Source organism: Pan troglodytes, chromosome 18 (assembly GCF_028858775.2).
Source record: "Pan troglodytes isolate AG18354 chromosome 18, NHGRI_mPanTro3-v2.0_pri, whole genome shotgun sequence".
NCBI lineage: Eukaryota > Metazoa > Chordata > Mammalia > Primates > Hominidae > Pan > Pan troglodytes.
In genome coordinates, this window is record NC_072416.2 from 56,678,220 (window position 1) to 56,703,767 (window position 25,548).

At 51.4% G+C, this 25,548-nt stretch overlaps 2 protein-coding genes across 13 annotated transcripts; one reads left to right on the forward strand and one right to left on the reverse strand.

Annotated features, from left to right (window-relative positions):
- Window positions 1–1,550: 1,550 nt before the first annotated feature.
- Window positions 1,551–25,548, reverse strand: SLC38A7 (solute carrier family 38 member 7). Of its 12 annotated transcripts, XR_010152156.1 has the most exons (13): window positions 24,681–25,236; window positions 20,584–20,968; window positions 19,423–19,621; window positions 19,060–19,201; window positions 18,053–18,151; window positions 17,028–17,085; window positions 16,679–16,793; window positions 12,853–13,000; window positions 11,806–12,005; window positions 10,871–10,925; window positions 3,364–3,929; window positions 3,090–3,164; window positions 1,551–2,858 (listed from the first exon to the last, which is right to left on the reverse strand). XR_010152156.1 is itself a non-coding variant. In XM_009430837.5 (12 exons), the coding sequence occupies exons 3-12, from the start codon at window positions 20,851–20,853 to the stop codon at window positions 3,827–3,829; spliced, it is 1,389 nt and encodes a 462-aa protein (XP_009429112.1). In that variant the 5' UTR covers window positions 20,854–20,968; window positions 24,681–24,809; window positions 25,440–25,548; the 3' UTR covers window positions 1,551–3,826.
- Window positions 7,749–8,309, forward strand: LOC107968864 (large ribosomal subunit protein eL21-like). Its single transcript, XM_054668441.2, has one exon. It carries the CDS (start codon window positions 7,785–7,787, stop codon window positions 8,265–8,267), a length of 483 nt encoding a protein of 160 aa, XP_054524416.1. The 5' UTR covers window positions 7,749–7,784; the 3' UTR covers window positions 8,268–8,309.

Here is a 25,548-nt window from a genome sequence, read left to right on the forward strand (position 1 = left end):
TGGCTATATTGCATATGGTGAAGTCTGGGATTTTAGTGTATCCATCACTGAAATAATGTACATTGTATCCATTAAGTAATTTCTCATTATCCACCCGTCACACCAGGATGAGGATGTCTTGAGTGAAGTGTATGAATGGATGAACTTGGCTGTTTGCACTGGAGTACGCCTGTGGCATAGACGCATCCTTTCCTTCCTTCTGTTGAGAGAAGGTGAAACTCAACCTCGTTATTCGCTCCCTAGTCAGGCCCAAAGCCCAAAGCCCAAAGCCCAAAGCCAACCTACCCTTCGAGCCTTTCTGAAGTATTTCTTCCTTGCAGGGTCAGTCCCCCACTTTTACTAGGAGTTGGAGCCTGACCTTCACTTGAGTGTGGCTGGAGCGGAGAGGGGAAGTGTGGTGAGAGATGAGTTGGTTAGACTTGACCCTAAAGGCAAGGGGGAGTCATTTAAGACCCTCCCAACACACAGTCAATGTCTGGCTACCTTGGCCACTTTTCAGTTCCTGAAGTCATGTTCCTCCCAGCTCAAGGCCTTTGCACATGCAGTTTCCATTGCTTGGCAAAGTCTCCCCACCTCTCTTTACTAATTCCTACTCATCAGTCACAGGCCAGCTCAAACATCACTTCCTCCAGGAAGTCTTCCTTGACTCCCCAGACAACCTTCCAGCCCCCAGACTAACACACTGTATTTTCCTTCCTTGGCACTTAACCACAATTTGGAAGTGTATATTTGTGTCATTGCTTGCTTAGCATCAGTCTTCCCACAACTAGGCTGACAGCAGTACTGGAGTCTGTTTTGCTGGTTCTTTTTTTTTTTTTTTAAGATAGAGTTTCACTCTTGTTGCCCAGGCTGGAGTGCAATGGCGTGATCTCGGCTCACTGTAACCTCTGCCTCCTGGGTTCAAGCAATTATCCTGTCTTAGTCTCCCAAGTAGCTAGGATTACAGGCATGCGCCGCCATGCCCAGCTAATTTTTGTCTTTTTAGTAGAGACAGGGTTTCAGCATGTTGGCCAGACTGGTCTCGAACTTCTGACCTCAGGTGATCTGCCCACCCTGTTCTCCCAAAGTGCTGGGATTACAGACGTGAGCCACTACACCCGGCCTTTGCTGGTTTTCTTGCCAGCACTGAGCGTGGTGACTGGTGGCTCCATAACCAAGACAGCTGGGACCTGCTCAACGCTCGCCTCTGAAAAGATGGGGGCGGATACTCAGGAGTTTAAAGCTCTTGCCAAGATCTGAAGTCAGGGGGACAGTCTGAGACTACAAAGGCACAGGAAAGACAGTGAGGGCTTGAGTGAAGGCAGAGGTCGCAGGATTGGAGACTGCGATACATTCCTAAGTCACTGGAGAAGGACAGGTAGAATGTGGAAGAAAGCAGGGGTGGCAAGAGCCACTTGCAGGTCCCTGCTTGGTAGAGGGAGCATGGCGGTGCCATTCCGGAGATAGGGGTCAGAGACAGTGACATGCCATCTACACCTCCTACCCCAGCCCTTCTTCCTCCTGGCAGTGGCCCAGACTCTGTCCCCAGGACCAGATACAGGGGACACAGCTCAGCAGCACAAATCCCTTTTATTAACCATCTTCCCTTTCCCGAGTATACACAAGTAGAAAAGAAACAGTGAAGTACCCCGATAGGGAGGGTGGGGAGAGGATGGGAGGGGGCTCCTGAGGTTAGGACAGGAGGCCAGATTCCAGCTCCTTCTCCTGACTGGTCTGTCTCTGTGCAATGACTCCACTTACATCCCTTGACCCCCGAAACACGGCACTGGGGGACTGCAGCCCTGCTGACCAGGCTGTCCTCCTAGCCCTGTCAGGGACTGGTGCTGGCAGAGCTTGGTGCTGTGCCACAGACTGACAGAAAACAGCACAGTGGGTCTGGCCCCGGGGGCAGAGAAGATCAGGCACCAAGAGGGGATGTGAGAAAAGGCAGTTTATCCATCTGGGGACTGGACAGAAGCCCAGCCAGCCTCCAACCAGCTTCTGCTTCTTAGATCGGACTGCCCTGAGTGGTGGGTGGCTGGGCAGGGGGTCCCTCTCATACCCTGTACAGAGGTTTTGGGGAAGAGGGGACAAGGAAATGCTAGGGGCTCCAGGTGGAGGAGGAAGTCTGATTGGTGCCTGGGATTGGCCAAAGTGAGAGGGGGCAGCTGAGGGGCTGAGGTGGTCAAAACGGGAATATAGTGGGGAGTGGGGTGGGAGGTGGGGAGATAGCCTATCTCTTCGCCCTGTCTGGGGTAACAATTCCAGTGTGACATCAATGTGGCTGGCCACTGAGGCCAGGCCTGATGGACGTGCGTTGCTGAGGAGGCTGGTAAGAGAGCCCCCACTGTCCCCAATTATGTGCGTGGGAGAGACTGAGCTACACAGTGAAATGGGATGGGAGGTGAAGAGGTAACGGGGTGAGGGGGAAGGAAGGAGCAGACAAAATCCAGACTGGAAGGGAAACTTCCAGGCCAGTGTGGCAGGCTCAAATGCTGCCCATCAGTGACAACCCAGCTGCCTTTTTGTTTGTTTTTGTTTTTTTGAGATGAAGTTTCACTCTTGTTGCCCAAGCTGGAGTGCAATGGCACGATCTCAGCTCATTGCAGTCTCTGCCTCCTGGGTTTAAGCGGCTCTGCTGCCTCAGCCTCCCAAGTAGCTGGGATTACAGGTGCCCGCCACCATGCCCGGTTAATTTTTTGTATTTTTAGTAGAGATGGGGTTTCGCTGTGTTGGCCAGGCTGGTCTCGAACTCCTGACCTCAAGTCATCTGCCCGCCTTGGCCTCCCAAAGTGCTGGGATTACAGGCGTGAGCCACTGTGCCCAGCCAGCCCTGCCTTTTTTTTTTTTTTTTTTGTCTCTGGGTAGTCACGCTAGGGCTGGCGGGGGAGGAGGCAAAGGAAAGGCAGGGAGAAGAGAAAACATCACTGAAAAAGAAGGTGTCGGGGAGGTACACCCTGATTCTGACCAGCCCAGCCCACACAGAGGGTCTGAAAGGTTCTCAGCCTTCTCCATCACCCACCCTGCGGCCTCTGAAAAGAGGGGCCCATCTCAGACACAAAAGCAGATACCCCCAACCTTATGGGGAAAGCTAACGGAGGAATACTCACAGCACCGTGGCACGGGACGGCCCTTGGCTTCAGAGCCGGGCTGGCACCGTTTGTAAACATTAGACCTGGTGATGTCTGGGGATGGAGGAGGAGAGGGATGCCCAGCCTGGACCACCAGGTTTGATGAAAGAGACAGGGTGGGGCCCCTCAAGGCCTGGGAAATGTCCATTAGCTATGGGAAAGAGGCTGACAGGTTCATGGTGGGGGTTGCCCAGGAAGGTGTGGACAAGGTCTGAATCTACCTGTCTACGCATTTGCATGACTTCAGTGCTACCTTTGCAAGTGGCCAGGCTCCTGAGGAAGCTACCACTGGCCTGGGGTAATGAGCACAACCCCTACTCAGGACAGGGTGCTCTGTGGAGGATGGTGGCCTTCTGTCCATAGTCATTCTCCAGAGGGAAGTCAGACTGGATTCTTTCTTATGAGATCTACCGACTCTCTTCACCCGTGGATTCCAGGCATGGAGAAGTTGAGAACTGGGAGAGGAGGAAGGGTCCTCTATGATGTGAGACTTCCTGCCGCCATCCATGGCACTGCCAGGACTGGGGAGCAGGAAGGGGACTGGATTTGAGCTGTCCAGAGGTGTGGGGCCTGAGTTTGCCCCAGTCCCTGGAAGAGGATGTCCGGATGTCATCCCACCAGTTGGAATGATCGTGGACTAAGAATGGCCCCATAGCTCTAAGAGATGGGTTCCTGCGACCAATGGCAAAGGCCTTGTGTTCCCTGGGAGGCAGTGGTTATGCCAAGAGATCCACAAAGATGGCGTTGGCTGTGGTCTGGCCGAAGATGAAGGCTCCCAGGGTGACCAAGAGGACTCCGTAGCTGACCAGCACCCACCAGCTGTAGAACAGAGGGTGAGAGAGGTCTGATCAGTCATCCCATCCCATGACTGCAGACTTCAATATATATAACTGTTAATTACTGTAATTATCGCACTTCTCCTGTTGGTAGAGCACTTCCTACTTCCCAAAGACTTCAATACGAAGGTAATGTGGGGCCAGGTGTATTGTCCCTAGTCCATAGGTAAGAAGACCAAGATCTAATGGGAGTAACTGATTGTTCACATCATGCCATGATTCGAAGGTAGGCATCCTGATGGAAAGATGTTCAGAAAAAAGCATGTCACATGGAATGTGGTCTATTTCATTAAAAAAAGGAAACAAAAAGCAGACATCTGCAAATGTATGTACCAATTAACAGCAACAGGGATAAAACGGAATTGAAATAAAGGGTGATTTCCGGCCGGGTGTGGTGGCTCACGCCTGTAATCCCAACACTTTGGGAGGCCAAGGCGGGCAACCTGAGGTCAGGAGTTCGAGACCAGCCTGGGCAAGATGGCGAAACCCCATCTCTACTAAAAACAGAAAAATTAGGCTGGGTGCAGTGGCTCATGTCTGTAATTCCAGCACTTTGGGAGACCGAGGCAGATGGATCACCTGAGGTCAGGAGTTCAAGACCAGCCTGGGCAAGATGGCGAAACCCCATCTCTACTAAAAATAGAAAAATTAGGCTGGGTGTGGTGGCTCATGTCTATAATCCCAGCACTTTGGGAGGCCAAGGCAGGTGGATCACCTGAGGTCAGGAGTTTCAGACCAGCCTGGCCAATGTGGTGAAACCCCGTCTCTACTAAAAAAATACAAAAAATGGCTGGGTATGGTGGCTCACGCCTGTAATCCCAGAACTTTGGGAGGCCAAGGTGGGCGGATCACCTGAGGTCAGGAGTTCGAGATCAGCCTAGCCAACATGGTGAAACCCCGTCTCTACCAAAATACAAAAATTAGCCAGGCGTGGTGGTGCGCACCTGTAATCCCAGATACCCTGGAGGTTGCAGTGAGCCGAGATCATGCCACTGCACTCCAGCCTGGGTGACAGCGAGATTCTATCTCAAAACAACAACAACAAACCCAAAAAATTAGCTGGGTGTGGTGGTGGGCGCCTGTAATCCAAGCTACTCAGGAGGCTGAGGCAGGAGAATCGCTTGAACCTGGGAGGCGGAGGTTGTTGTAGTGAGCAGAGATCGCGCCATTGCACTCCAGCCTGGGCAACGAGTGAAACTCCATCTCAAAAAGACAAAAAAAAAAAAAAAAAGACAAAAAAAAAGAAATAAAGGGTGATTTTTTTTATTCTTCTTCTTTTTCTTTTTTTGAGACGGAGTTTTGCTATCACCCAGGCTGGAGTGCAGTGGTGCGATCTCCACTTACTGCAACCTCCGCCTCCGGGGTTCAAGCAATTCTCCTACCTCAGCCTCCCGAGCTAGGACTACAGGCATGCGCCACCACAACCAGGTAATTTTTGTATTTTTAGTAAAGACGGGGTTTTGCCATGTTGGCCAGGCTGGTCTCGAACTCCTGACCTCAGGTGATCTGCCTGTCTTGGCCTCCCAAAGTGCTGGGATTACAGGCGTGAGTCACTGTGCCTGGCCAATTTTTTTTTCTTTTTTAGACATGTTTGTATGGCTTTTTTTTTTTTTTTTTTTTTTTTGAGACAGAGTTTCCCTCTTGTTGCCCAGGCTGGAGTGTAATGGTGTGATCTCGGCTCACTGCAACCTCCGCCTCCTGGGTTCAAGCAATTCTCCTGCCTCAGTCTCCCAAGTAGCTGGGATTACAGGCAGGTGCCACCATGCCCAGCTAATTTTGTATTTTTAGTAGAGATGGGGTTTCACCATGTTGGTCAGGCTGGTCTCGAACTCCTGACCTCGGGTGATCTGCCCATCTTGGCCTCCCAAAGTGCTGGGATTACAGGCGTGAGCCACTGTGCCCAGCCGACATGTTTGTATTTTTAACGTTTTTTATAATGAACAAGTATTGTTATGTAATAAGTTTTTATTGTTGTTGTTGAGACGGAGTCTCGCTGTGTCACCCAGGCTACAGTGCAGTGGTGCAATCTCGGCTCACTGCAATGTCCACTTCCTGGGTTCAAGTGATTCTCCTGCCTCAGCCTCCCGAGTAGCTGGGATTACAGGCGTGAGCCACCACACCCGGCCAGAAATCACCCTTTATTTCAATTCCGTTTTATCCCTGTTGCTGTTAATTGGTACATACATTTGCAGATGTCTGCTTTTTGTTTCCTTTTTTTAATGAAATAGACCACATTCCATGTGACGTGCTTTTTTCATTCCATGTGACGTGCCAGGCACCATGCCTGGCTAATTTTTGGATTTTTAGTAGAGACATGGTTTCTTCATGTCGGCCAGGCTGGTCTCGAACTCCTGACCTCATGTGACCTGCCCGCTGAGATTACAGGCGTGAGCAACCATGCCTGGCCCTTTTATGTAACAAGTTTTTAAAAGCAGGCACCTGTTCTCAAGCTTTCTACTATTCAGGGAAATGTGTACATGAAAACAATGTGTTTTTCATCCATCTGTCTAGCAAAACTTAGAAAGCCTGTAATATCCAGTGCAGGCAGGGGTGTGAGGAAAAGGGGACTCCCATTCACTGCTGCTGGGACTCTTAACTAGCACTGCCTTTTTGGAGGATGATATGAACCCATGTGCCAAAGTAAAATGAACATGGCTTGTGACTTCACAGTTTCCATCTAAGAACTGATCCTACCCAAATCCTTGAACATGTGTGCCAAGAAGTATAAGAATGTCACATTCAGGACAGTTTCATACAAGAGAATATTCTGCAGCCATTTAAAAAATGAAAAAGCATGGCCAGGTGTGGTGGCTCACACCTGTAATTTCAGCACTTTGGGAGGCTGATGCAGGAGATCGCATGAGGCCAAGGAGTTCAAGACGGGCCTGGGCAACAAAGTAAAACACTGTCCTGGCTGGGCTCGGTGGCTCACGCCTGTAATCCCAGCACTCTGGGAGGCCGAGGCGGGCAGATCACTTGAGGTCAGAAGTTCGAGACTAGCCTGGCCAACATGGTGAAACCCCATATCTACTAAAAATACAAAAAATTAGCCAGGCGTGGTGGTGGGTGCCTGTAATCCCAGCAACCCAGGAGGCTGAGGTAGAATTGCCTGAGCCCGGGAGGCAGAGGTTGCAGTGAGCCGAGATCGCGCCACTGCACTCCAGCAATCCAGCCTGAGCAACAAAGCAAGACTCCATCTCAAAAACAAAACAAAACAAAACAAAAAAGAACGCTGCCTCTACAAAAAATAAAATAAGTAGCTGGGTATAGTGGTGCATGCCTATAGTCGCAGCTACTTGGGAGGCTGAGGTGGGAGGATCATTGAGCCCAGGGGTTGAGGCTGCAGTGAGCTATGACTGCACCACTGCACTCTAGCCTGGGTGACAGAGCAAGACCCTGTCTCTAAAAACTTTTTTTTTTTTTTTTTTGAGACGGAGTTTCACTCTTGTCATCCAGGCTGGAGTGCAATGGCATGACCTCAGCTCACTGCAACCTCCGCCTCCTGGGTTCAAGTGATTCTCCTGCCTCAGCCTCCCAAGTAGCAGGGATTGCAGGCATGTACCACCATGCATGGCTAATTTTGTAATTTTAGTAGAGACGTGGTTTCACCATGTTGGTCAGGCTGGTTTTGAACTCCTGACCTCAAGTGATCCACCTGCCTCGGCCTCCCAGTGTGCTGGGATTACAGGTGTGAGCCACAGGGCCTGGGCAAAAATTTTTTTTTTATTTTTAATTTTTTTGTCTTCCAAGACTCCGTCATTCAATCTTTTTCTTAAATAAATAAATAAATAAATAGTTCCTTTCGGCCGGAACCGCCATCTTCCAGTAATTCGCCAAAATGACGAACACAAAGGGAAAGAGGAAAGGCACCCGATATATGTTCTCTAGGCCTTTTAGAAAACATGGAGTTGTTCCTTTGGCCACATATATGCGAATCTGTAAGAAAGGTGATATTGTAGACATCAAGGGAATGGGTACTGTTCAAAAAGGAATGCCCCACAAGTGTTACCATGGCAAAACTGGAAGAGTCTACAATGTTACCCAGCATGCTGTTGGCATTGTTGTAAACAAACAAGTTATGGGCAAGATTCTTGCCAAGAGAATTAATGTGTGTATTGAGCACATTAAGCACTCTAAGAGCCAAGATAGCCTCCTGAAACGTGTGAAGGAAAATGATCAGAAAAAGAAAGAAGCCAAAGAGAAAGGTATCTGGGTTCAACTAAAGCGCCAGCCTGCTCCACCCAGAGAAGCACACTTTGTGAGAACCAATGGGAAGGAGCCTGAGCTGCTGGAACCTATTCCCTATGAATTCATGGCATAATAGGTGTTAAAAAAAAAAATAAAGGACCTCTGGGCTACAAAAAATAAATAAATAAATAAATAAATAAATAAATAAATAAAAATTTTAAAAAAGCAGCAGATCTTCTTATGCTGATGTTAAGTGAAAAAAAGCAAGTGGCAGACCAGATGCTGTGGCTCAGGCTTGTAATCCCAGCACTTTGGGAGGCTGAGGCAGGAGGATCGCTTGAGTTCAGGAGTGCAAGGCCAGCCTGGGCAACACAGTGAGACCCCGTCTTGTAAAGAAAAAGTGTTGGGGGGAACTCAGTCCTTGTTTTTGCATATGGCCTTTGAAGATCAAAACAAATCTTTTTTTTTTTTTTTTTTTTCCTGGCCTTCAAGCTGTCCAGAGGTTTTAAAAAAACTATCTGAACAAAATAAACAAATGGGACCTGAGATCTGTCTTCAAATGATTTTGGGGGGCAATACTCCTCCTAAGGCCTTTAAATATTTTTGATGGTAAAAACGAATGTCAGTGGCCAGGTGTGGTGGCTCACACCTGTAATACCAGCACTTTGGGAGGCTGAGGCAGGTGGATCACTTGAGGTCAGGAGTTCAAGACCATCCCGGCCAACATGGTGAAACCCCATCTCTACTAAAAATACAAAATTAAGCTGGGCACGGTGGCTCACATCTGAAATCCCAGCACCTTGGGAGGCCAAGGCAGGCGGATCATGAGGTTAGGAGTTCAAGACCAGCTGACCAATATGGTGAAACCCCGTGTCTACTAAAAATACAAAAAAAATTAGCTGGGCGTGGTGGCGCATGCCTGTAGTTCCAGGTACTCAGGAGGCTGAGGAAGGAGAATCACTTGAACCTGGGAGGCCGAGGTTGCAGTGAGCCAAGGTCATGCCACTGCATTCCAGCCTGGGCGACAGGGCAAGACTCCGTCTCAAAATTAAAAATAAAAATAAAAGTAAAAATACAAAATTAGCCAAGCGTGGTGGCGTGTGCCTGTAATCTCAGCTACTCAGGAGTCCAAGGCAGGAAAATCACTTGAACCTAGGAGACGGAGGTTGGTGAGCCGAGATCGCACCATTGCACTCCAGCCTGCCAAAAAGAGCAAAACTCCGAACTCCGTCTCAAAAAAAAAAAAAAAAAAAAGCATGTCAGTTACTTCAATTAGTAACTACTGTTCCACTACTAGACTGGGGGTTGGGGGGCTCCCTGAGCTTACCACCTAGACAAGAGGGAAAAAAAGAAAGCATTGGGAAGGCAAGAGAATTAACTGCTGTCTATACAATACTAATTTTAAGTCCAGAAAATGCAGATTGCTGTGGACTGACATTGGTCAGTGGAGGGATATGGAAGAGGAGGCTGGAAAAAGCTGATAGCCAGAAAGGGCTGAGAGGAGCCCAGGAGCCAGGTCTTGCTGAAGAGCAGGGGATCATTACAGAGAGTGTGGGACAAATTATAGAAGCTGAGGAGGCAGGGTCTGGGTCTGAGGCAGTGGGGGTGTAGGCTGAGAAAGGTGGGGTAAGAGCTTTAAGAAAAGCTGTTTGAACGTGACATGGGACTGTAAGGGGTGGAGACCTGACTAGAAACTGGAACAAAGGGACTAGACCAGGAAAGCTAAACCTGAACCTAAAACCATTTTTTTTTTTTTTTTGAGATAGTGTTTCGCTCCGTGGCCAGGCTAGAGTGCAATGGTGCGATCTCGGCTCACTGCAACCTCCGCCTCCCAGGTTCAAGCGATTCTCCTGCCTCGGCCTCCCAAGTAGCTGGGATTACAGGTGGCCACCACCATGCCCAGGTAATTTTTTGTATTTTTAGTAGAGACGGGGTTTTACCACATTGGCCATCCTGGTCTCAAACTCCTGACCTCAGGTGATCCACCTGCCTTGGCCTCCCAGAGTGTTGGGATTACAGGCGTGAGCCAATGCACCTGGCTGAAACCACTTTTCATAAAACAAAACAAGAGCCCTGCATCTGTGTATACATCTGCATAGCTATGTGTACACAGACACGCACACATGTACAGAAGTGGTTGAGGACACAGACCATACTGGTAACATGGAGCTATCTCAGAAAGGATGTGGGGGCGAGTGGGTTGTGGGGGAAGAGGGACTTCCATCTTTTTCTATTAAGCCCTTTATTAATGTTTAAATTGTTAACAACTAGCACACTACCGAATTTTTTAAAGTATTAAAAAAAAAACAACAACAACCTGGCTGGGTGTGGTGGCTCACGCCTGTAATGCCAGCACTTTGGGAGGCCGAGGAAGGAGGATCACCTAAGGTCAGGAGTTCGAGACCAGCCTGGCCAACATGGTGAAACCTCGTCTCTACTAAAAATACAAAAATTAGCTGGGTGTGGTGGCAGGCATCTGTAGTCCTAGCTACTCGGGAGGCTGAGGCAGGAGAATGGTGTGAACCCAGGAGGCGGAGCTTGCAGTGAGCTGAGATCGTGCCACTGCACTCCAGGCTGGGCGACACAGCGAGACTCCGTCTCAAAAAAAAAACAAAACAAAAACCCATGATTTCTAAGTACACAAGCCTCTGACTCCTATCTGTTTTAAGGCCCCCACAAAGCCACGTTCCAATCCAGCACCTCCCTGAGAGGATCAAGGGCTGGGCCCTGCTTTACCTGGCTGGTTTGACCTCTTCCATCTCAGAGAGTTTGGCTTGAATGAGGCACAGCCCTGAAAGAGAAGAAGTGGCCCTGAGCATTTGTGAGGGGAGAGGGCTCCCTCCCTCCTAGCCACCCCCTTTCCCAAGAAGCAGTGCTGGATGGAGAAAGGCCCATGTTTACTCTTCTAGAAATTCCATCTCTGCCCCCACGCCACATCCTGCTGGGGTCGTCTGGCATCTGCTCTCCCATGACAGGCTGGCATCTGACAAGACCCCTTGGGCAGCATGCTAGACTCAGCTAAAGGGACAGCACTCAATGGTGACTCAGTGGTGGCCCAACCCCAGGGGTCTTCCTATACACTTCCCAGCAGATCTGGCTCCCCTGCTCCAAGCAAAGCAGCTGGGGCTTTGAGGGTGGCTTCCTGGATAGAGACAAGCTGGAAAAGGGTGGAACTCATGGCTGGGCAGACAGGACAGTTCTCCAGGGATCTGGCGGTAGATCTGTGTCTGGAACCCAGGTTCCCTGATGTCTGTGTCAGGGTGCCACCCCAGACCCCACTGCCCTCTGGGCTATAATGGGCTGAACCAGCCAGATAGATCCCTCATAGTCAAAGAGCAGCAGACACCTGAATGAATGGTTAAAAGAATAGACTCTGGACCCAGACAGCGTGGGATGGAAAAGGTTTGTTACTAGTTGAGTTTGTTAAGCTCTAGGCAAGTCTGTGACCCTTTCTGAGCCCCACGTGCCATCAGTAAACTGGAGATCACAACTATACCTTCTTTCCAGGAGATAATGCTTGGATAGGGGCTAGTACAGAGGCGAGGCAGGTGATCAATTAGTGCTGGCGGTTACTCTCTCCTGCATGTTTTGAGCAAGTAGGGAGCTGAGGCTAGGCAGGCCCTGGGAGTCTGTGCTGTGGGGCTGTGAGATGGGGCGCCAGGGGTCCGCACCTGGGAAGACGAAGATGAAGCAGGCGGCCAGGCCTCCAATGACTGAGATCACCTTGCCGATGTCAGGGATGAAGAGCGCCAGCAGCAGGGTGAGCAGGAACCAGACCAGCGTCTGCAGCACTCGCCGCCGCCGCTCCCGCCCCACGTCCTCCTCCACTGGCACCCCCTGGTAGCGCAGCCACAGGCCTTCCACCACCGCCCTGCCCACATGGAGAAGGGCTTAGAGGTGCCCCTGCCGCTAGCAGCTCCCCACCTCTAGCTCACAGGAGCCAGACCCCTAACTGGGTGGACTGCGGGGAAAGCCCCATTCCTGACCCTCAGTTTCCTCTTCTGTAAAATGGGCCACCAGCACTCTGTTTACCACAGGGACTAGAGACGGTGAATGTGGAGAGCTTAGCACTTTGCTTTACATCACATGGAAACTGATATTGTTTTTTCCTTAAAAGGAACTGTCTGGGGCATCCAAAGGGGAGGGTGTCCATGTGAAAGCTCAGGAAAGGATCTGGATATTCTTTTGTTTTTTGTTTTTTTGAGACAGGGTCTGGCTCTCTCACCCAGGCTGGAGTGCAGTGGTGCAATCTTGGCTCACTGCAGCCTTGAACTCCTGGGTTCCAGCCATCCTTCTGCCTCAGCCTCCCAAGTGGCTGAGTAGCTGGGACCACAGGTGCATCCCACCACACCTGACTATTTATTTTATTTTGTGTAGAGACGGGGTCTCACTAGGTTGCCCAGGTGGTCTTGAACTCCCAGGCTCAAGCGATCCTTCTGCCTCAGCCTCCCAAAGTGCTGGGTTTAGAGACGTGAGCCACCGTGCCATGCCATGGATAGAGATTCTTACAGGACTCACGGAATGTTCTGGTGACCCCAGGACAAAGGGCGCTTCTGAGACCTGGCCTGGGATATGTAGGGACCCATCCTAGGCACCGACTCTTTTCTACAGGCTTCAGTTTCTCCTTCTACAGGATGGGGTCCACACAAGGCCAAAGGACCATGTTGGAAGCGCTCACAGGGGCTAGGAGGGGCCCTGGGGAGTGGAAGGGGGCTCACCGCCCACAGAAGTGCAGGATAGGGTAGGAGGTGAGCACGCTCAGGATGATGAAGGCTCGGGCAACGGCCACGGCCATGTCCTCCGAGGGATAGGACAGGAGCACGTCAGGATCCACAGCAGCTCCAAAGGTCAGGAAGCCACAGATGCCTGTGGGCAGGGACAACTGGGTCAGGGCAACCCTGGGAGGGTAGTGGGGTGGACTGCCCACTCCTCCTAGGAGCAACATCAGCCTGGAGGCTGCAGCAGCAGCTCTGGACACTTAGATGGAGGCTCAGAGTGGGAGATGGGGCTCCGATCAGATGCCTCCCTCCCTGACTTCTCAGATCCCCCATCGCTGGAAGCCCTCCAGCCCCCAGCTTTTTGAGCCTGAACTTGCCCAGCACATTTCCACCTCAGTGCCTTGGCACTGACTGTTCTGTCTGGCAGACCTTCAGATGCCATCTCCTTATTATTCAGGTCTCAGTTTAGATGTCCTTCCTCAGAGAATGCTTCGTGCCAGTCCATCTACAATGACCCCCACCCCAGGCACTCTCTCACATCACGCTGTCTTATTTTTCTTTTCTTTTTTGAGACAGAGTCTTGCTCTGTTACCCAGACTAGAGCGCAGTAGTGTGATCACGGCTCACTGCAGCCTTGACCTCCTCGGCTCAAGCGATTCTCCCACCTGAGCCTCCCAGGTAGCTAGGACTACAGGCAGATGCCACCACACCCAGCTAATTTTCTTGTAGAGATGGGGTCTTGCTATGTTTCCCAGTCTGGTCTTGAACTCCTGGGCTCAAATAATCCTCCTACCTCACCCTCCCAGAGTGTGAGCCACTACACCCAGCCTTCTTCTTTTTTATTTTTTTGAGATGGAGTTTCACTCTTGTTGCCCAGGCTGGCACACGGTGGCACGATCTTGGCTCAGTGCAGCCTCCACTTCCCAGGTTCAAGTGATTCTCCTGCCTCAGCCTCCTGAGTAGCTGGGATTACACCATGCCCGGCTAATATTTTTTTTTTTTTTTGAGATGGAGTCGCGCTCTGTCATGCCCAGGCTGGAGTACAATGGCATGATCTTGGTCTCCTGGGTTCTCATGCCTCATCCTCCTAAGCAGCTGGGATTACAGTCACCTGCCGCCACACCTGGCTAATTTTTTTTTTTTTTTTGAGATGGAGTTTTGCTCTTTCACCCAGGCTGGAATGCAGTGGTGCGATTTCAGCTTACTGCCACCTCTGCCTTCTGGTTTTAAGTGATTCTCCTGCCACAGACTCCCGAGTAGCTGGGATTACAGGCGCCCGCCACCAAGCCTGACTAATTTTTGTATTTTTAGTAGAAACGAGGTTTCACTATGTTGGCCAGGCTGGTCTCGAACTCCTGACCTCGTGATCCGCCTGCCTCGGGAAGTGCTGGGATTACAGGCGTGAGCCACCACGCCCAGCCCTAATTTTTTTATTTTTAGTAAGATGGGGTTTCGCCATGTTGGTTGGGTTGGTCTCGAACTCCTGACCTCATGTGATCTGCCTGCCTGGGTCTCCCAAAATGCTGGGATCACAGGCGTGAGCCACGGTGCCTGGCCATTTTTTTTTTTTTTTTTAAAGACAGGATCTTGCTCTGTCACTCAGGCTGGAGTGAAGTGGTACAATCACAGTTCCACTGTAGTCTTGAATTCTTAGACTCAAGTTCCTCCTGACTTGGCCTCCCAAGTCGCTGGGACTACAGGCACATGCCACCATGCCTGGCTAATTTTTTTTTTTTGAAGACAGAGTCTCACTCTCTCCCCCAGGCTGGAGTGCAGCAGCGCGATCTTGGCTCACTGCAACCTCGGCCTCCCAGGTTCAAGTGATTCTCATGCCTTAGCCTCCCGAGTAGCTGGGATTACAGGCACCACCACCACGCCCGGCTAATTTTTGTAATTTTGATAGAGACAGGGTTTTGCCATGTTGGCCAGGCTGGTCTCGAACTCCTGGCCTCAAGTGATTCACCCACCTTGGCCTCTCAAAGTGCTGGGATTACAGGCGTGAGCCACCATGCCTGGCCGATGCCCAGCTAATTCTTTAATTTTTGTAGAGATGAGTCTCACTATGTTGCCGAGGCTGGTCTTGAACTCCTGGCCTCAAGCGGTTCTCCCATCTCAGCTTTTCAAAGTGTTGGGATTACAGGCATGATCCACTGGGCCTGTCCCCTAACACTCATTTCTCTCTTTTTTAGAGACAGGGTCTCACTCTGTTGCCCAGTTTGGAGTGTAATGGCATGATCATGGGTCTCTACAGCCTTGATTTCACAGGCTCAAGCAATCCTCCCACCTCAGCCTCCCAAGTAGCTGGGTCCACAGGTGCATGTTACCATAACCTGGCTAATTTTTAAATTTTTTGTAGAGATGAAGTTTCACCATGTTGCCCAGCCTGTCTTGAACTCCTGGGCTCCAGAGAACCTCCCACCTTGGCCTCCCATAGCTGAGATTATAGGTGTGAGCCACTGTGACTGGCCTCATCGCTTTCTAATTTTTTTTTAACTGTATTATCACACTGGTCTTTAAGTAAACAATAATACGAATAAAAATAATAACAATAATAATAGTAATTAATTTTTACAGGCTTATTTTCTGTCTCCCCAGCCAGGACATGAGCCCCAGGAGAATAGGGATTTGGCTGTTTTCCTCTCTTGTTCCCGGCTGTGTATTCAGAGGCTAGAACAGTATTGGCCCAGGCAGCTCCTACGGTCTATCCGTGGAAAGAACTCAGGGGATCCTTCTTCCAGGGTCTCCTAGACTTGCTCCCTCACCCCAACCACTCTCCACACGGCAGCCAGAGCCACCTTTCCCCGAACCACCCCCCTGCTTAAAACACTTCCTCTATGACTCCCAGCAGCCCTCGAGGCCCAACAGGATCTGACTGCCAGTGCCTGTCTGGCCTCACTGCCTTCACCTGCCCCCATCACACACCACTCCAGCCACACAGACTTTCTTCCTGGCCCTGCCTCAGTGATTTGGTGTTTTGTGGTTCCTCTGCCTAGAACCCTTCTTCCCCAGCTCCTCCTCTTCTGGCTCTTTCTCATCATTCGGGCCTCCTCTGAGAAGAACCTTCTGTGAACCACTCCCAAAGCCACCCATCCAGTCCCATTCATACCTTCCCCATTTTAGGCTGGGTTGGTGGCTCATGCCTGTAACCCCAGCACTTTGGGAGGCCGAGGCAGGAGAATTGCTTGAGCCCAGGAATTCAAGACCAGGCTAGGCAACATAGTGAGACCTTGTCTCTGCTAGAAAAAAAAAAAATTAGCTGGGCACAATGGCACATGGCTGTAGTCCCAGCTACTCTGGAGGCTGAGGCAGGAGGATCACTCGACCTCAGCAGGTTGAGGTTGCAGTGAGCTATCATCATGCCACTGCACTCCAGCCTGGGCGACAGTTTCTGAGACCCTTTCTCAAAACAAAATAAAATAGAATAAAACAAAACACACCTTCCCTATTTCACTGTCATCAGGATGCTCGCCACCATCTGGAATTCCTTACTGATTCCCCAGTTACTCCTGCATGACTGTCTCTCCAACAAGAATGTCAACTCCATGAGGGCAAGACCAGTTCTGTCTCTCTCCATGGCATCCCCCATGCTGAGAACCGTTCCTGGCACTTCCTAGGTACCAACTTAGAACTGGTGAATGAATGGATGAATACACCACTCTCATCTTGGCAGGAGGAGGCTCCAGGCAGGCCAAGTTCAAGCCAATGCCTATACAAGTCATGCTGGGAATGCAGGGCTGTCCCCAGGAAAGCTAGGCCCCAGGACCTAGGGACTCCTGTGGAAGTGAGAGCACTCTAGTCCCAGGTCTTGGGGGGGCGGAGCACTCACCGGTCCCCATGTAGACAGCGAGGGCTATGACCATGGCAGCTGTCACCACTCCACCCCAGGTCTTCACTTCAGGCTGCTGCATGCTGTTGAAGACGGGCACACTGCTGACGTGGCACTGTCCAGGTGAAGGGCACGGTCATGGTGGGGAAATGACCTCAACCCCAGTTTCCAGAGGAAGGTACCTTGGGAACAAAGACCCCAGGAACAAGGGGCAAGTCCTGAGGCCCCTGTTCCATCCTTCCCCCCAGGATTTCCTCCATTCTGCCTGGGTTCCTCCTCCTTGCTGGGTTCCATCCCAGGGTGGGGTGATCTAAGGGGACAGCAGGGACCTTGCAACTGGCACTGGCACCTGAAATCCGAAGCAGATGGTGGGCATGGCATTGAACACAGCCATCCAGGAAGCCGGCCTGTGAACAAACACACATGGTGCTGCCACCTGGGAACCCCTCAGAGCCACAACCCACCCCACGCCCTCACTCTTCGGTCAGCCCACCATGGTCTCCAGCAACTGGCATTCTATAGCTTCAACCCACAGAAGTCTGGGAACAGGGAGAAGAGGCATCCTTATGTCCCAGGGCCCTCTGGGATGGGGACTGGAGGTTCAGAAAAGCCCCCCTGGGGCCAAAATCCAGAATTCCTGGCTCCTGGACTGGGACTTTTGCTTTACTGGTTTGTTCCTTTCAAAAGAAGGAAATTGTTTTTTTTGTTTTGTATTTTTTTGAGATGGAGTCTTGCTCCATCCAGGCTGGAGTGCAGTGGCGCGATCTCGGCTCACTGCAACTTCTGCCTCCCGGGTTCGTGCCATTCTCCTGCCTCAGCCTCCCGAGTAGCTGCTACTACAGGCGCCTGCCACCACACCCGGCTAATTTTTTTGTATTTTTTAAGTAGAGACGGGGTTTCACCGTGTTAGCCAGGATGGTCTCAATCTCCTGACCTCGTGATCCGCCCGCCTCGGCCTCCCAATGTGCTGGGATTACAGGCGTGAGCCATTGTGCCTGGCCACCCCCCCTTTTTTTTAAATAATAAATTCACTCTCAAAGATACAGAAATTACAGATAAGCAGATGCTGGAAACACAGGCAATTCCACCCTGGGATTCCACCCTCAGGTTCCTCCACAACCCAAGGCCTAGCCTCACACTGGCTCATCTGTTGGATGTAGGTGGCAAAGTGCCTCCTGTCTCTGATTCTTGCTCTTCCTTCCAGTAACATCAGAGCAGGGGCTCTTTCCTCCTTCCTACAATGACCAAGTCAGCCCTGATGAGCTCATGAGCCTTGAGAAGAGCACCTGTGTGGCCTTCTGGTTCCTGACCTAGCACCTGCTGGGGCCCAAGTGGTGGCTTCTTCCCCATGTCTCCTAGGGCCCTCACCCTCACCTGGTCAGGATGTTCCCTGGGGTCATCTCTTTATCTGGCCAGATGTACTTGATGATAACGATGGCTGTGACGTACCAGGTACCCACGACGCTCAGGAAGCTGCCGGGAAGGAGAGACTAAGTGTCCTCATCCCCAGCTGCCTCTTATCTGATTCCACCCCTAGGGACATCCACCTTCAGCTCTAGCGACCACAAGTGTCCACTGAATGAACCGGGGACTATGCCAAGCAGACTCAGGAAACGCCTGAGAAGTAGTTTCAGAGAAACCTGCCACAGCTAGGAAGGAGCTGGACAGCCAACAGGGGACCTGATCAGCATCCCTGGCCATCAGGAAGTGCTGGTTCAGCTCCATGGCTCAGAGACGATGCAGAGAGCAGAGCTCCAAAGCACACCTGGCACTTGAATCAGAGCAGCCCAGCCCGGGCAGGGGCTGTGGGAGACCATCCTCTGAGCCTGGCCTTTGAGAACTAAGAGATGCCAGAGGTAAGAGGGTTGAGAGTACAGACACTTTTGTGTCAACATTTATGGGAGCCTTGGAGAGAGCGGAGCATGGCCCCTGCACTTACAGACGGGGAAGCCTAGAATCCCACAGCCTTTCAGACACTGAGACAGGAAACCAGTCTCCTTCCTTCATGCCAAGCTGCAGGTAAGATGCTGGTAGGCTGACAGTCTCAAAGACCCAAATTCCTCCCAGGGAAAGCCAGGAGGCTGCCTTCACCGCCCAGATACCACCTGTTCCTTCTTTGACAAGGGCACTTAGAACTGAACTACTCATGGATGCAAAAGGACATTTAGAACTGAATCTCTCACGGATGCATCCTTTTTCTATGATGGAGACAGAAAAGGATGGTCTTATCTGAAACCCTGCAAGCCCCGGTCTGCCCTGCCTTGCCTACTCTTGCTCCCCAAGGTGAGGTGGCATGGAGGAGCAGGGTTCCCCAGGAGCCCTTGGGTCTACAGCTGCCCAGGATCATAGCTTCTGTCTGACCCAGGCTGGGGCCTCCAAACCTGGCATATTTCTGGAAACCAATCTCCCTGGGGATGGAGAGGGGCAGGATGAAGAGGAAGGCAGTGAGGCTGATGGTGAACTTGCGGTCTGTGTACCAAGGGCCGCTGGCCCCCTCCGGCTCTTTCGCCATCACAGCTATAACTGCACAGGGAGGAAGGAGGGAATGTCAAGCCAGGCCACCATGGGGTGTGGCCCTCCTGCTCTGCTGGGCCCCAGGACCTCCCTCTGCCTGGAGGGAGGATTCCCAGATGAATGCTGGGCCCAGGTAAGTCCTGTAGAGGTGTTCAGTGCCTTTTCCCTCCACCCCAGGATCCCTGGGGCTGATAAGAAGAGATGGGGTAGGGACTGAGGGAGAAGCTCACTCTTGTCCTGCTGGTCGCCAATGATGATTAGGAAGGCAATGCAGGTGCCAAAGGTGTAGACAGCGATGGCCACCTCACAGAGCACACCTGTTAGCTTGCCACACACAGCCCATACCACCTCCTGGTAGGTCCTCTCATTGCTGGCCTGGGAGCAGTAGGCCAGGATGACAAGGCCACTGATGATGAAAACCAGCATACCCTGCAGGCAGAGGCAGAACAAGAGCTTGTGGCAAAGGCCTGGCAGCAGAGGGCACCCTGGGCTCGCCTAGCATTTACTGGGCCAGTGCCCAAAGCAAGCTTGGCAAATCTCACAAAGGCAATTTTAAGAGACTGCTAGAGGATGCCCAGTTGAGATTTTCTTTAAAAACAAAAAGTTTTTTGAAAAATTGCAAACATACAAAAGTAAAGAGAATAGGCTGGATGCAATGGCTCATGCCTGTAATCCCAGCACTTTGGGAGGCTGAGGCAGGAGGATCACTTGAAGTCAGGAGTTTGAGACCAGCCTGGCCAACATGGTAAAACCCCGTCTCTACTAAAAATACAAAAATTAGCTGGGCATGGTGGTGGGTGCCTGTAATGCCAGCGACTTGGGAGGCTGAGGCAGGAGAATCACTTGAAACTGGGAGGCAGAGGCTGCAGTAAGCCGAGATCGGGCCACTGCACTCCAGCCTGGGTGACAAAGCAAGACTCCATCTCAAAGAAAAAAGTAAAGAGAATAGTAAAAAGAACTGGCATGTATCCATCACTCAGCTTCAAAAATGACCAATGCATGGCCAACTTGTTTCATCATTCCCCTTCCCTCCCACTCTGCATTTATTGTGAAGCCAATATAAGCTATCATATCATTTCATCAATAAATATTTCAGTATGTAGTTCTAAAAGATAAGGGCCCTCTTTTTAAACATACCACAAAATCAATGTTACACCTAAAAAATTAGAGATGTAATTGATGTTCAAATTTCTCTGATTGTTGGAAGGCTTCTGAAACCTCATTTGGGTCAGAGGAAAGAATACTAGAATAGATTAGTCATGTCTGCCATGTGTGAGGGAGGGGAGAGCAGTGCGTGTATCACTTACTGGCCATCCCTGACCCGAAGCCTCCCTTTTGAGGCAAAGCGCCCAACTGAACTGCACCTCTGCCCTCCCGGCCAGTGCACTCACCATCTGCAGTGCGATGCCTGCTGCCACGCCCCCCGCAGTGCTGAAGGCTGCTGGGAAGTTGAGTAACCCTGCACCCAGGCACGCGTTGACGACGATGAAGATGGCCCCAAGTGTGGAAGTGGTGCCTCTGTCCGGACCCCCAGGAGAGGCTTCCCACTCACTCTTGGGGGCTGTGTCCACACAGGGACTCTGCAGCAGCCGAGCCCGCTCCCCGGCATCCGTGCTCAAGTCCCACTCGCTGTAGTCATTGTTGATGCTGACCTGGGCCATGGCCCCAAGAGCCTTCTTCCTGCAAGGTCTGTGGGTTCTGCCTTACAACCACATGCCCCAGGGAGCTAAGCAACACCCACCTGTTTGGGGCTGTTAGCTTAGGACTCTTCTCAACCTAGATGGGACAAAGGCAGGCACTACTGTTATCCTAAGATGGGGGAACTAGGGAACAAAAAGGTGTAACAACTTTCCCAAGATCACATGGGTAGGGTCCAAACCCAGGTATGCCTCTGTGCAGACAGTGCACTGGGTGCCAAAGTATGGGGAGACAGACACAGAAACAGATCAGGTGCAAATCATGCTTGCTTCAGGCATACAGACTCATTGGACCAGTTAGATGTCAACATAAAATGGGTACTAACACATCAGCACTAGATAGAGGCCCCGCATCAGGCAGGTGTGTCATGGATATACTTTATCTCATTCAATCCTTAGGATGGTCTTGTGGTCAAAAGGTTCGGAGAGATCCCATCACTGACCCAGGGTCATATATTAGCAAGTTGCATAGCAGGATTTGGATCCAGATCTGTCTGGCTTCCCAGCCTGTTTCCACCCCACAGGGTCCCAAAAGGACCCCTTACCAAGAACTGAGATTCAACATATTACAGTCCAGCACGCCTCCCGGTGGCCTGGAGTCTGAATTCTGTGGCTTTCGAGGCCCTTCGAAATTCAGGCCAATTCTCGACTCTTCTCTCATGTGACAAGCCCCCATGCCTGTCATGTTTGCGTCTTCAGGAAAACAGTGATTCATCCCATGCTTCGAATGCTCCCAACTCCTTTGCCGCCACCCTTTTAGGTCCTATTTCTTCCCCATTTCCTGGGTCACTCACTGAGCTCTTCTTGGAGTCATGTAGGGGCCCAGAACCACTCTAGCTGGTTTCTTCTCAGTACTCTCTCATGTGCTAGCATCTCACTGGCCACTAGGCTTGCTTTCCTGGGCTAGATTACAATGATCAGTGCCAAACATGCAGTGCTGTTTGTCACTATAAACCACTATTGCTGCAGCTATGGAATGCTTTCTCATTCAATCCTCAATGCAGCCCTAAAAGGTAGACATGACAGTCACCATTTTACCAAAGAGGAAGCTGAATCCCAGAGGGGATAACCACTCTCCCCTCAGTCATACGGCGGTCAGTGGTGGAGCTGGGATTCAAACCCAGGCCTGTCTGACCATAGGGCATCCATCTGTTTGTATCTGCCCCACTCCTGGGTCCAAGATGGTACCTTGGGTATGGCAGAACTCAGATAACAGGCTTATCACCTGACTGATTCTCTTTGCTCTCTGGATAAACACAATTGAGATGCAGTTTTTTTTCTTCCAAGAATCTCGAGAGGCTCTGAGGAGCCCAGCCCTGAAAAAAGACCTTCAGTGTTCTCAAGGTTCAGCTCATAGCCTGAGACCCGCAGAGAAATGATGGTCCTAAAGCATCAAGTCCACCCCCAGATCAAGAGCAGCCCTGGGTAGGGCTGTGATCTGGGTCTCCGAGTAGGTTCTGCCGTCAGAATGCTGACTCCTCTGCTGCCTATCTGTGTGACCCTGGGCAAGTCACTTCGCCCCTTTAGGCCTTTACATCATATGTTCCTGTGGGTCGTGTGTTAATATCAGTAAGGGTTTAAGACTCAATAAATGGTCACTGCTGCTGTTATTTCTGCAGGTGCCCCTTCCCATGTTGCCCACCACCACCATGCCTGAGACTCTCCAGCCCTAAGCAAGCAGAGAGCAGAACACTGATCAAAACCAGAGCCTGGGCCGGGTGTGGTGGCTCACATCTGTAATTCCAGCACTTTGAGAGGTCGAGGTGGGCAGATCACCTGGGGTCAGGAGTTTGAGACCAGCCTGGCCAACATGGTGAAACCCCATCTCTACCAAAAATACAAAAATTAGCCAGGTGTGGTGGTGCACCCCTGTAATCCCAGCTGTGCAGGAGGCTGAGGCAGGAGAATCGCCCGAAATTAGGAGACAGAGTTTGCAGTGAGCCCAGATCACGCCACTGCACTCCAGTCTGGGTGACAGAGTGAGACTCTATCTCAAAACAAACAAACAAAACTCAAACCACAGCCTGGTGCTATTGGCCAGGTAACAATGGGCACAGAGGCCCTGGGATAGCTAATGGGAGAAAGAGCAGGAAGAAGGCCAGATTTCAAGGGCAGGAACTAAGGGGGCAGGGAGGAGCCAGGGCAGTCTTCCCCAGAGGCTGCTATTAGCTGGTTACCACCCAGGCTGGCGAAATCTGCCAAAGACTCCTTCTCCTAGAGTCTCCTCATTCCTGAGTCCCGATTTCACGGTACTCATACAAAACTCCATTTTAATCTCTACTCCCTCCCTGGTTTAGTCTTTATTTATTTAGAGACAGGGTATCACTCTGTTGCCCAGGCTGGAGTGCAGTGGCGCAATCAGAGCTCACTGCAGCCTCAATCTACCAGGCTCAAGCAATCCTCCCACCTCAACTTCCCGAGTACCTGGGACTACAGGTGTGTGCCACCACAGCCAGCTAACTTTTTAATTTTTTTTTTTTTTTTTTGAGACGGAGTCTTGCTTTGTCACCCAGGCTGGAGTGCAATGGCACGATCTCAGCTCACTGCAACCTCTGCCTCCCGGGTTCAAGAGATTTTCCTGCCTCAGCCTCCCGAGTAGCTGGGATTACAGGTGCCCGCCACCATGCCTGGCTAATTTTTGTATTTTTAGTAGAGATGGGGTTTTGCCATGTTGGCCAGGCTGGTCTTGAACTCCTGACCTTGTGATCCCCCTTGGCCTCCCAAAGTGCTAGGATTACAGGCGTGAGCCACCACGCCTGGCCAACTTTTTAAATTTTTTGTTCCTGTGGGGAACAAAATTGGCCTTTCAAAATTCAGGCCAATTCTCAACTCTTCTCCCATGTGACTTCTCCCACGTGACAAGCCCCCCACGCCTGTCGTGTTTAAATTTTTTGTAGAGATGAGGAGGTCTCACTATGTTGCCCAGGCTGGTCTTGAACTCCTGGGCTCAAGCAATTCTGCTGCCTCGGCCTCCCAAAGTGCTGGGATTACAGGCGTGAGCCACAGCCCCCCGCCTGGTTTAGTCTTTATAGCCCAGAGGGAAAAAAAGGGAACTGAGCATATTCAGCCATAATGACTGCCCTAACCATTGGGCCACCCTCTCTGATGCCTTCAGCCCACTGGGGGTTTAAAATGACTAACAAGACCCCTTGGACTACTTCCCATCGCTCCTCCTGATGATGGACAAACAAAGCTGGGGACCATCCACTCATGAGAGGGAAAGGGTGAAAGTTCATGTGCTCTCAGCCATCTGTCATCAAGCATGGAACCAAGGGACATGGCACCAGAGGAAACATTCCTCTGCTGGCTCGAAACCCAGAAAGATCTGTCAGATGTCACAGGGCTTACACATCCTCTTACACATCCTGTCACCCAACCAGCAACTCAGCAAAATCAAAGCAGTGAGCAGCGAAGGCAGAGTCTTGGGACTCCCAGGCTTCCAGTGTAGCTAGAGAAAGAACCCTGCAAAGTGACCACTGCCAGAGCTGTGACCATCTCCTCCCCGCTGCTCACATCACAGAGACAGAGGTCTACAGAGTGATTCGTCCAAGGTCACAAGGCTTGGTGCGGCTTCCTGACTCTCCAACCAAAATGTTTCCCTTGGGCACCCCTGCCCGAGTCCTGCACCATCTTCCAGCCTCTCCTGCCACCCACATGAGAGTGCAGGCTGGGGTCCTCGTGGAACTCAGAAGCTAGGGGTCCCACCTCTTGCAGATTCTCTGCCTTGGTTAAGACCTCTCGGCACCCCCACTGCTCACTGGCAAATTACTCAGCTCATTGTTGCACCTTACCTGCTCTTTCTCCCTGATGGGCTGTGCCAGAGGCGGTTGCTCCTTCTCCCCAAAGGTCTGGGATCTGATTCTCCTCACTTCCCTTTCTGGACCCAATTTCTTCTTTCTCAAGACTTTGCCTAAAATTTGCTGTCAGCAGAGGGAAGAGTTTGGGCTACTTCTGTGCTGGCTTCAGCAGAGCTGGAGGAAACTGAGCGGCTCTCACGCTTACTCAAATGGAGCTTCAGGACAGATAGGAAAACAGGCTCAGGAGGGAGAGGTTAGACTAAGGTCACAGTGGGTAGCTGGCAGAGCCAGAATAGAAGCCTGATGCCCACATGCTCAGGCCAGCGATGTAGGCCCCTCAGATCCCAACTGGAGTGTGCTCCCAGTCCAGCCTGGGGTTGGAGCCCTGAGATAGAAAGGGTGGGCTGCTTTGTGAGGTGAGGCTTTGTGAGGTGAGCCAGGGCGCACCCGGGCCAGGAGGCCGGGGCGGGGCGATTCCCAGGCCTGGAGCGAGAAGGGTGGGCTACTGTGGGGTAAACTGGGGAGGAGCTCCGGGACCCGATCCCGGCCTAGGACTGGGTGGAGACCCTCTGGCTGGGTAAAGGCGCGGCAGAGCTGGCGCAACAGAGGGACGGGCGTGGGGCGAGGACGCCGGGATCTGGACCCCTGCAGGGAAAGGGTCTGAGCTCTTCCGCGGTGGCGGGGACTGAGGGGCTCGACAGACCTCGGGGATCTAACACTTCCACCCTCCAGAGCCTGTCTCCGGCCACCTACCTTGGGGGATTCTTTCCCGAGCCGGCTGCGGAGACACGTGAGCATGCATCACATGACGCCCGCTCGGGCGGCCGCGGGACACGCTGGGAGTTGTAGTTTCCGCAAATGT

Coding starts and splice junctions, on each gene's coding strand:
- LOC107968864 (XM_054668441.2), top strand. CDS start 7,785: ATGACGAACACAAAGGGAAAGAGGAAAGGCACCCGATATATGTTCTCT.
- SLC38A7 (XM_009430837.5), bottom strand. CDS start 20,853: ATGGCCCAGGTCAGCATCAACAATGACTACAGCGAGTGGGACTTGAGC. Junction 17,086..18,052: donor CCAGGGAACATCCTGACCAG/GTGAGGGTGAGG, acceptor GTTTGTTCACAG/GCCGGCTTCCTGGATGGCTG. Junction 12,006..12,852: donor ATCCTGCACTTCTGTGGGCG/GTGAGCCCCCTT, acceptor CCATGTGGGCAG/GGCGGTGGTGGAAGGCCTGT.